We start from the raw sequence: 11,983 nt of genomic DNA, 5'->3' as shown, positions 1-11,983 counted from the left end.
TAGCACGCGTGAAACTAAAATCGAGAAACGCTTGACGAAGGTCTCACACCTTTCACAGCAGGGAACATCATACATTTTACACTCATATTAACAAACAACTCATTCCGAATAGGAACAAATACTGGAATGCGTTTCAAGGCGCTTCATTCGGCTTCGGACATGTTATAAAAAAGTACAAATTAAAGGGACACTAAAGGAAAACAATAAATCAGTTTAGACTAATAAAGCATTGTTTGAGAACCCTGCAGGCAGTCATTTCAAAAAGATAGTTTGAATATTAGATGAGAAAATGAAGGTCCAAGTATCAGTATTTGAATTTCGCGCCAAAACCCCAGCGCCGGTACGTCAGCGTGACGTCAGGGTTTCCAAAGTATGTTTTCGCATTTGGGCCGCGTTGGCTGAATAAAGGTTCCCGAAACTTACCATGTTTAATGCTTGGTTTTTTTTTAGAATACAATGTAGTCAATCTGTACCGCTATATATAATTAGTAGGCCCTAGAAAATGCCATCAAAATCCAAGACGTCACAGCCCCCAGATGCGGGAACTCAAGTAGGCGTCGCCACCTGTATTTCGTTCTTGCGCTTTTTCTGGCTTACCAAACGTCTGATCGTTGTAAGAGTGGTGTTTTTGGTGTTGTAGAACGGTAATTTACTGACGCAGGAGAAATAATTTTTCACTTTAGTGTCCCTTTATGTTCCCAAGACTTTAGCAACAGGTAAAATAAAAATTTAAAAAATGATGAGGCTTGTAGATGGAACATTAATTAGCTCTGCAAGTAGACTGGGCATTGTAACATGGTTGTTTATATGAGGAGACGTTGCCGTTGCGCGGCGTTAAGAACCTGTTCCTGTCCAGCGGTGACCAATAGTATAACTGTGTATTTGAAATGTTCTTAAGGGAAATGTACGAGTTATTTAGTTCATTTAAAAGCACTGGTAACTGGTAACTAATCATCTCGTAGCCGTAATTTGTCTGTGCCTTAGGCAACACCCAGGTTGTCATCTGATGGAGTGGGCACGGAGATTTGAATAGGCGTAGAATGCTAACATTGATATATACTCTAGCGAGTTTTTGTTCTTTCTTTTAATTGCACAATAACATGTAAGCAAGTAAATTGAATGGATCTATGATGTGTTACACAAGTGTCTGGTTATTATCCGTAAGGTATATTACACAATATACGAGGCATTCTTTCTTCTATAGGACAGATATCTGTTTAATTTGTAGTGGTGGTGGTCGCCCACTCTAATGGACAGTAATTTAGACAATAACAGAATAGGGCATTATACAGAAGCAACATTATGCGCTAGGGCATACTTGTGCCATGTTACAAAGCATATAACTTGGGAGGTTTTCATGGCGGCATGATTTATCTGTCTGTCCCACAACACATGTGACCACCTCTACAACAAAGACCACTGTAAGGAATTTACCTGTATAACGAACGAATTTAGGTGTCCCCGACGGCTGATTTGCTGCTTTACAACGAATGTCCCGTAGCAATGCCGCCACAGCCCTCCGCAGGAAGGGCCAGCTGCGCACTTGACGAGCGTGTCGACGTCAGAAGTAATCCTGCTGCACTGCTCCAGGAACCACTCAACTCAAACGCGACTTGACGTAACGCATCTACGGGTACGACGGCTGCCGAATACGTCGTAGTTCATGACGTGATGACATAATTGTAACTGAGGACCGATTACATCTTCGAAGCCATCTAAGGCGAAAAGGGCGCAAATGTCAACTAAGTCAACAGTGTATAAACATTGTAGACGAACCAAGAGTTTCGACTAAGGGAGGCGATAGGGGAATTCCACAACCTGCAGCTTTAATTTGCGTAGCCCCTGCGTTTCGCAGCGGGGCATGCTGTGAACTTCTGCAAAATAAAGTTGGCATGACCTTATTTGACTTATTATTAGCTGGGATGCAGTCGCACATTGTGACAGAGAAAGTGTGTACAAAAAAAAATGAGCGACCTATTTCTCTGAGACTCTCTTGAATTCCTGTTAAAGGTTTTCTTTCGTTGAACGTGCTTAACCTGCCATGTTGTGATCGGTACAGTGTGCGACCTTTAGAACAAAGTGATCTGTGCAACGAATGATTTTGGAGGTCCCGTGCATTTCTTTACAGAGACTTGACTGTACAAGGGGATCGTAAGACCCAGTTCGAGCTAGCGAAGGAGCCCTTACAGAAGTCGTTTTCTTCGCATGTTAAGTGTACACGAGGTTCTGCAAAGAAGTGTTCAATTGTTTCAGGCTCACTGCAATAGTAACATTGAGGAGAAAGAGCCAAACCAGACATGTGAGAATAAAAACTAAACATTGGTGTTCAGCAACGCACTCTGGTAAATGAAACTTCAAATTTTCTCGTGAACACCACCTGATATGCCAAGCGAATCTAAGATGCTGAATATCAGTGTTGTTTAAGGCGGATGACTTGGCATGTTCTTCCTATTTCGATGGTGGCGAAATGCGAGAACACCCATGTATTTAGATTTAGGTGCACGTTAAAGAACCACAGGTGGTCCAAATTTCCAGAGTCCCCCACTACGGCGTGCCTCATAATCAGAAAGTGCTTTTGGCACGTAATACACCATAATTAATTTTTTTTAATGTTCTTCATGAACAGAAAATTTTCTGTAGTTTGCTGCAGTGATATATGGCGAAGGTCATAGTGCGTCTGCTGACTCATTTAAAGTTAAGTCCGCACGGCCCGGTACCCATACGAATGGGACCCGGCGTAAATGTTGGAAAATAGATCAACAATATCCTCCGAGAGTGTTAGAGGAATTTGACACTGACAGAGCAAAGCAAACGGACAGGTAGTCCGTCATGATAACAGCCGAAGAAATTAACCTGAGAAGTTTTTGTAGTGCTAAAATGATGACTCTGCCTGGAATATTGGTGTGAGGTCGGGTAAGTGAAAAAAAAAGGGACCACTTAATGATGGAGAAAAAATGCCCACTCCTATCTTCTCTTTACTGAAAGAAGCATCTGTGGGTATCACTGTATATATTAGGAGGCTCTAAGCGTAGTCCTCTAAAAAGCCTTTGAGGTATTTAATATGCAGGAGTTTAGCGTCTTTAGGAAATATATTATCAAATTCAACGCTTACTGTAGCAGGCAGCTCATTTGGGAAAAACCACATCACGGAATATTACTTAATGCTTCCATAAGCTTGTGCACAAACATTACCTGGGGACAATCCAGTCGAGACCATTGATTGCCAAAGAATGTAGTCGGCTTACGAATGAACCCATAATAGAAAGGTATCAGGGGAGAAGCATATATGCTCATTAATGTTCGGTCTGTCAGAATACAAAACGGAGTTTGAGGAGAAGGGAAGTGTGTTTTATGATAAACGATGTTATTTGCTACGAATTTTGGAAGGCCAAAAACATGATGCCTCGTGTTCTAATAGAAGAGGGCGTAATTTGTAAGCAGATCCCCCAGAGTATAACACGCCACCAAACTGCAAAATGAGACGGACATACATACAATAAATCAACAGATTCGCTCTACGCATTCCGAAACGACTGCTGCTGATTCTTCGTAACAAGCCAACCGCACGTGCTGCTTTAGATACGACATATAGTCTCTGCAGTGTGACTGCATATTCACGAAACAAGGAGTTTCATCTTTTTGATGTCTGCTATCGCAAGAGGTGCTGATTGTTTTTACTCCGAGTCCCCCCTCTTCTTTCATAGTGACCCATGGATATAGTGACCACATTCTTTCCATCTCTCTTCTTCATCTCTTGGTTCTGTGTATAGCACTGTGATGTAGTCTTGCTGCTGGTGCATGGGCTGTAGTTGACAACGCAGGGTGTGTGGAATTTTTTTGACCTGATATTAAAGAAAGCGCCAATATGATGCGTTGAAGTAGCTTACACCGCGCAGTGGCGCCGCCGTCGAACGATGAGCGACAGAGAAAAAGAAAAGCGGCCTGCAAATCGATCGCGCCGCGGCCAAGGCGCTAGTGAACGAGGTCCGCGTGGTAGCGAGCAGTTTCGTATTTCTGGGTTGTGAGAAATAAAAAAAAAGGTGAAAAAAATAAAGCCGTAGTCTCGTCCAATGGTATGCATTCTGAAACTCGGCACGCAGTTAGAAACGCATAACGCTCCGCTGAATGCGCACATAGTACCGTAGCCGTAAAATCTTGAGGAGTCGCGAAAGCTCCCTCAGAACTGCGCTCTGCAAAAGTTGGCTCGTGGGTTGCTTTATTCCGCTGGATTTCGCGAGATCCAGCGCCATCTCTTGTCCATCAAAGGAGAATACGGGCTTCTCGCGATTTTATACTTTGTAAAGTGAAAAGAATTGAACAAAGACGCAACACTCTGCCTAGTAACATTGTTTTCTATTATGCATCGTGGTGCACACAGACCACCTTTCTGTAGGCGCTCTTCCATGTTTTCAGATACTTTCTTGAGTGCATCAATTACTGGCCAAGACATTGCGGCTAGTGTAAATGAATGGTCGCTGCTCCAATTTTAATACAGTGAAACGGTCACGAAACAATTGACACAAGCAGGCGATCCAGCCATTTTACGAATAGAACACCGTCTATAGCATTTCGCGCCCATCGACGCCGCTCTGATTAGCTCTGATGTATGTGGGATTTCAAGCCAACGACAGATGGCGCTGCGGTCTGCTTCGACTTTAGGGAGCGAGCACATCTTCGAGCGAATGTGCGACCCGATGGGGAGTCCTCCAATTCTGCGACACGCGAGCGAAAAACACCGTCGCGGCTCGGTCTGTCCTCAAGATGGCTGCTGCGTGGTTGCCATGGCAGTCTCGGTTCGTCGCCGCTGCACGAGATAAATCATTAGCTGCTGCGACAACGTAAACAGGAAGACGCAGTCGGCCGGAGATGTCATCGAGCGAATATTCAGAAGGCGACAGCCTAAGGTACGTCCGCGCGAAGGAGAGGCCGCGGAATGCTTTCGCGAACAAGGGCGGAAAGGGTTCATCGGGTGATGCTGCGCGCTCATCTAGTGCGTCTCGGTGGGGCGAGGGTGGGGCGAGCACGTACACTCCACTCGGCTCTCGTTTTCTTAATCGCGAGCATTCACAGAGTGGCCCTGGTCGTGCACTTGTCACAGTGGTTTGTCTGCGGCTGAACACGCCCCTGCCAGGAGTTGACATGTAGCTCGCTGGTGGGAGATGTTTCAAAAGCTCTGTGTTTACCTGAACGAATTAGAAGCAACACAACTCAAGACAGAAAGCAAATAAAACAAACGTCTTTTTTTTTTGCTTTCAACGTGTGTTACCTTGTATGTTCGAAACTGCTGCGAGTTGCTTCGTAAATGCTTCAACATTGACTTCTTGAGATTCCGCTTTAGAGGCGAAACAATACCGTTCATGAAGCTTACAACATAACACTGACAGAGCAAGAACCTAGCTAATCGTGGAAAGACCTAGCTAGTACTGATCGTGGCTACTTTATGTAAGCGATGTGTCAGTCACTGAAAGTCAGCTGGCGTGAGAAAACCGGAGGACGAGACAACAGTGACTTAGCAAGCGCTTTCTGCGGTGCATGTGATATTGGTGATTAGCGTTCTCCAGGAGTGACAACTTGGTTGGTTTCTGTACTCATTTCCCAAATGATCTAGTGTGAACCCACACGGCGAACGTTAGGTGTAGCGCAACCCGCAACATCTACGCATCGGCAACAACAACCTACATGCGACCACAAACTTCTGGAAACACAACAAGTTTTATAACTCAAGAGCCCTGCGAGCTTTCATAAATGCAGACTTTAGTCCATCTCAAGAATGACAGCAGCGAAGCGCCCCAACATTCTCCTCTGCCCTACAAAATCACATGAAAAATATATATAGCAGGATGAACCTCTTACAGTGCAAGCGTGCGTAGGCCTGTAAGAGCAGAAATAAATAAATACATAAATAAATAAATAAATAACATTGCTCGAGACACAGTTATTCGAAATCCGCTATGTCACAAAAAAAAAAAAATCAGACGAGCTCTAGTTGCGGTCGCTCGAATGCTTGAATGTCTCACCCTGACGCTCTTCTTTTCTTTCCTTCGTTCTTTTTGCCTACATGAAACGCTGAGCGAAATTTTCGCGGTTTTCTAATGGTGAACAAGAATGACCGCTTGGGATGGACGGAAACTAACTTTCATATTTCTCTGTTTTCGTAACGACCATCCCTCTTTCGCGATGCTGGTGCGCTTAGAAAAAAGGCGCTTGCCTCGTCCTTTAGCGCCCGAGTATAACATATACGCGTGCCGCTATCCTGAGTTCAAAGTTATGTTCGTGCCTACAGGTGCACGTGCATGCTGCGAGCTGCGATTACATCTCCTAATTTACCTTGAAACAACTGTTTCAAGTGCTTCACGAAGTTTTCACAACCAGTTCTTGTGCTTACGAAATTGCTACGCTTCCTACGCGCAGAGCTTAAGAATCAACCTCGCGAAGACATTCAAAGAAAAGGAAATGAACTTGACGTATCAGGATCTGTAGGGGAGCGCTATTTGTTCAGTACATCTTGAAGATAAAATATACATTTCTCACGTTAAGTCGCACCTGTTTAATCTTACCAAAGGCAGCGAGAGAGAGCGGAAAGGCACTGAGGTCAGTTAGTGGTTCATTACCTTGCGCGCGTGAAAAGGAATATGTTACAAGCATACAAGGAGAAAGAAATGGGAGGGATGAAATTGGGCACCGTATATTATCACCAAAAATCAAAGATTCCATCATAGCCTGTATCTTGTGGGCCCATGGAGAGCAGGAAACAAAGTAGTGTACTAGCAGCATTTAGCGTCGGTCCTCAATTGTTATCGTTACCATAATGACCTCCGATGGTGAACAATTTTCCAGACTGTCACAAACAGTACACACAACACACAACTCCGCGCTTAAAACTTGCGACTTGGCTCGTCATTTCACATTCTTAATGGGCAGCATTAAGCGCCTGGAAATGTTAACTTCGCTGCTAATTTGGCCAACCATCATTCGTTTGCTTTGGCCAGTCTGTAACTTGTTTCTGCTTTTTTTTTCTCCTTCCTTTCTTTCCAGACGAAGTTTCATGTGTGCGGCTCTTGTCTAACTCGCTTGTTGCATCTCGCAGCCGCAGCGACGAGTCCCTGTCGGCAGAAGACGATGGTGAGGATATCATGTACCAGCTGTCCGTGTTCTGGCCCTACCCAAAGGGTCCTGACGCTTCGCTGAGAAAGGGCCCCAGCCTCGCAAACCTCTCGTGAGTGTGCATTGATAACTGTGTCCTTCAGGGGCGTAGCCAGGAGGGGATGTGGAGCACACATCCGCTTATACACCCCCCCCCCCCCCGCGTTTCTCCTCAGGTCAAGTGCGTTCAACCCCCCATCCCCCCTTCATTCGAAAATAATTTTGGGCTCCGCCAGGGCCTTCCATGCCCCATCAGAACACCGCAACGGAAATCAAAGCACCGAAACACGCACTAACAAATGCATCTGTTCTAATGTTCACCCTTCTGTGTTTTTCGGCCCATAAGGGCTGCGTTGTTCTTTTGTTTACAATAAAATTTAGCTGAGTGAACTTCTGTGTTGTTTTAAATTGTTAGTTCACCGTAGCAATGGAGAGTTGCCTTTTATACACGCAGCGCATTGCTGTAACAGATGAAATTAGCAGCTACTTTGCATGCTCCACCCCATCTGCGACACAGTCACACTCGTCCGTCAGTTTTTCCTTTCTATTTTAGAATACTTTTGACCTTGTTGCAGGCGTATCTCGATTGTGTGCGTGCTGCTCTTGCACCAACTCTTTTCGTGGTTTACGTATTTTTTTCGGTTCTGCGCGGAGACACCAGCTAATAATGTACCTTATAGCAAAGCATGTACATAGTGTCACTCAAAAGGGGGCGCCCAGAAAAGGTTAAAAATTCATACAGACGAAACGACCTGTCATATGCTTTACACACTGTTATTGAATTACGTCCCCAGTAGGGTCTACTCAAGAGAGCAATTTTCAATAATAATTAATATCTCTAATCAGCAGATCCTATTAGAATATGGCTGGGCTGGCTCTATGGTAAGCAATGCTTATTTGTATTCATCTTTTCAGCGCATGTAATGCAGGTTCACAACTAAAATTCTGGTCATTTATAGGCAGACCCGCCGTGGTTGCTTAGTGGCTATAGATTTGGGCTGCTAAGCACGAGGTAGCGGGATCGAATCCCGGCCACGCAGCCGCATTTCGATGGGGGCGAAATGCGAAAACACCCGTGTACTTCGATATAGGTCCACATAGGGCAAGCATACTTAAAGACTAGTAAAACATGTTTTATACACTGCTTCTTTTACGTCAATGCTTACGTTGCAAGAAGCCAATGTAACGTCACGCACTTCTAACTACGTTATTAATATGTTCCAACCCGGAGCCGTCCTCTGATAACAGAACACCTACGGGAGGTTATATTTCTTGCGAAAAAAATTGGAGGGCGCTACATGCGATGTACGACTCGCCGCATACAAAACTTTTGTAAGGCCACTTCTTGAGTACGCGTCAGAGGTATGGAGCCCTCATCAAGGTTATTTAAAGAAACAACTAGAGAAAATTCAGAGGTACGCGGTGCGCTTTATATGCTCCCGATATCGAAGGACTGATTCAGTCACAGAAATGCTCCGTTTTTCTAAACTGGACCTGCTAGAAACGCGTAGACAAAAACATCGATTGAAATTATTATTCCAAATACTTCAAGGCCAAATAAATATTAGGAAGGAAACATACATACTCGCACCTGGCAAACGGAGCTCCAGAACCAACCATAACCGGTCTATCCAAGCTTATACCACTCACACTAATACATTCAGGCACTCCTTCTTCCCCGACGTGATTGAAATGTGGAACAAGTTACCGATGTGTGTAGTGGAACATACTGATTTGTCCCAATTCAAAAAATCTCTGGATGACTATCTGTGCGAATGCGCCGCTTGATTTCGATGTATTCTGTGTTTGTGGTTATTGCACATGTTCTTTTCTTTTATATGTATTTTTTCATTACCCTCTCTGTAAGGACCCTCGCAAGGGGGTTGACAGTATTGTTAAATAAATAAATAAATAAATAAATACGCGATTGATGGATTATTTTTAAGGTGAAAGCCTCAAGTGGCTCATGGGCCGAAAAATCCGTTGTCCGACGTTATCGAAAAAGTACACCAAAATTGACGGTAACACCCACGACCATTGGTGGGACTCGAACCTACGACCTTTGGTGGGAGTGGAACCCACGATCTTTGGTGTTAATTAAGGCAAAGTTCATTAAGGTACTCGAACCCACGACCTTTGGTGGGAGTCGAACGCAAGGCGTTTGGTGTTAATTAAGGCACAGGTAATCAATACAGTCACTTAAGGCACTCGAACCCGCGACCTTAGGTGGGAGTTGTACCCTCAATCTTTGGTAGGAGTCTAACCCACCTTTGGTGGTAATTAAAACAGGTAATTAAGGTAGAGCTAATTAAGGCACTCGAATCCACGACCATTGGTGGGAATCGAACCCACGACCTTTGACGTTAATTAAAACACAATTAATTAATATATAGATGATTAAGACACTAAATCCCATGACCTTTGGTGTTAATGCACAGTTCATTAATATATAGTTAATTAAGGTACTCGAACCCCCGACCATTGGTGGCAGTCGAGCCCATGAGTCTTGGTGTTAATTTACTCGAATTCTCGACCTTTGGTAGGACCAAAATTCTATGGCACCAAAATTGATGGTCGAACCCACGACCACTGGTCGGAGCCGAACCAACGACCTTTGGTGGGAAACAACAGCTAATAGGAAGTAACAACGCATTCGAGTGAGAATGTCAAGTAATGCAATGAATGTCTCGTGAGCGCGCAGGCTTTCGCCTGCGCCCATTATATATATATATATATATATATATATATATATATATATATATATATATATATATATATATATATATATAAGCGAGAAGAAAGGGGGTTAACCGAGGGACCCGATATATATATATATATATATATATATATATATATATATATATCTCGTGCACACAACTCGAACGGCTAAGGAAAAAACATTTTACTGTATTTTACAATGAACACATTCCCTTCCATCCCAGTCTGCTTTTAGGAGATAACCCACTAGTAGAAACTTCATCTGTTTTTAGTTTTATGCGAAGCATATTACGAGGGCTCAACCCAGCTCCTCAGGCGCGGCGGTGACCATGAAATCACGTGACACCGTGACGTCACGACAGAGGAGAAGTGGCTTTGGCTCAACTCTTGCAAGACGGGCTGGGTGGGAATCGAACCAGGGTCTCCGGAGTGTGGGACGGAGACGCTACCACTGAGCCACGAGTACAACGCTTCAAAGCGGTACAAAAGCGCCTCTAGTGAATGCGGTGTTGCCTTAGAAACGCGCTGTTTCTAAGGCGTGCGTCTCTTGCTCAGGCGCACATTTCGTTGCCGCGCCGAACGCTGCTTTGCTCGACGCTCACCGCGTCCAATGCGGGGCGCGTAGTCGCTGCCCTGTAGCCCATTGTCTTACACCCCTTGGCGGGTCGACGGGAACGCTGTCGCGTTCCACTCTTGAAGGCGAAGAAGTAATGCATGAGTTGTTTCTTCGTCTAGCCGAACCAAATATAGCCAAGCAACAGCAGTTCACCAGGCTAAACAGTGGTTCAACAACTAAAATAAAGGCTAGTATGCTTCGCATCCTGGGCTTAACCTTACCTAAGCCACAGCCATTTTTTTTTGAAAGACGCAGCTATCCTAAACGCAATATAATATATCACAGAACTACTAATTCTAAAATTTATTACCCGTTTTTTACACGCACCTTATGATGCACCTCACCCATTTTCTCAGTCCTGAGAAGAAGGCTGAGGTCTTCAATTGGTTTGTTGGGCTCCTCAGAGTCCTTGTCTGGACAAGGACCTCGATAAGGATACCCAATTTTTGAAATAAGTTAGACCATGTGTTTGGCGCATGATAGCCTAAGTTGCTTATGCGCCATAAAACCCAATACAATATACATATATATATATATATATATATATATATATATATATATATATATATATATATATCCATTTAGCATCCGACCTTTCATGGAACATTCACATAGATGCGGTCATTAACAAGGCTTCTAAAACACTCGGATTTCTCAGACGCAATCTGCGTTCAGCTAATGCAGACACTAAGTATTTAGCATACACCACATTAGTGCGCTCGCAGTTGGATTACGCCTCTTTGATCTGGAACCCATACCAAGCATACTTAATAACAAAATTAGAGTCTCTTCAAAATAAAGCCTCTCGATTCATATCGAAGAACTACTCGCGTACGGCAAGCGTCACTGAAATAAAGCTCTCAAGTTACCTCCTCTCGAAAGATGCAGAACGCTTTTCATACTGTCCTTTTTCCACAAATTATATCACAGCCACTCTCCCTTTGCTATATCCCATCTCACGCCAGCGCATCGCATATTCCCACGCATTGACCACCAACTCAAAGTCGAACCCATCTTTGCTGGCACTAACCTCTTCTTTCATTCGCCGCTCGTCCTAGCCATCCGTCAATGGAATCTTCTGCCTGGCACCATTGCATCTGTCATTGATTACGAAGCGTTTGTAACCAGCCTGAAATGTCACCTTGAGCTGTAACTTTCATTCTTACCCTCTCCTCACTTCACACATGTGTATGTATATATAACGCTACTCTCTGTAACAATTGAATTTTTGTTGATTATTGTTGATATGTATCTCTATATTTTGTTTTTATATTTAGCATGCTGTTAATGGTAAGCGACTTCTGTACACATCGTAGTACTGCGTTGCTTTGTACTAACTGTTGTTCCCCCCCCCCCCCATGTAATGCCTGCTGGGCCTTTAGGGTATTTGAATATATATATATATATATATATATATATATATATATATATATATATATAGTAGGCAAAGAGGGTTTCTTCAGGCTACCTTTCAAACGTAAAGAACTTGAGTGGTGCTACAAGGTA

At 43.9% G+C, this 11,983-nt stretch overlaps 1 protein-coding gene across 1 annotated transcript in view; it reads left to right on the top strand.

The window, feature by feature from the left end:
• Positions 1-4,758: 4,758 nt before the first annotated feature.
• Positions 4,759-11,983, top strand: part of LOC135907448 (uncharacterized) — a 28,903-nt gene continuing 21,678 nt past the window's right edge. Inside the window, exons 1-2 of the mRNA XM_070522875.1 lie at positions 4,759-4,904; positions 7,088-7,216. Of these exons, the coding sequence (XP_070378976.1) occupies positions 4,867-4,904; positions 7,088-7,216 (167 nt within the window). The 5' untranslated portion in view covers positions 4,759-4,866. The remainder of the gene's footprint in view (positions 4,905-7,087; positions 7,217-11,983) is intronic.

This window comes from Dermacentor albipictus, chromosome 1 (assembly GCF_038994185.2).
Source record: "Dermacentor albipictus isolate Rhodes 1998 colony chromosome 1, USDA_Dalb.pri_finalv2, whole genome shotgun sequence".
NCBI classification, from domain to species: domain Eukaryota; kingdom Metazoa; phylum Arthropoda; class Arachnida; order Ixodida; family Ixodidae; genus Dermacentor; species Dermacentor albipictus.
The sequence above is the reverse complement of the archived record's forward strand: the minus strand, read 5'-3'. Positions and strand labels throughout refer to the sequence as shown.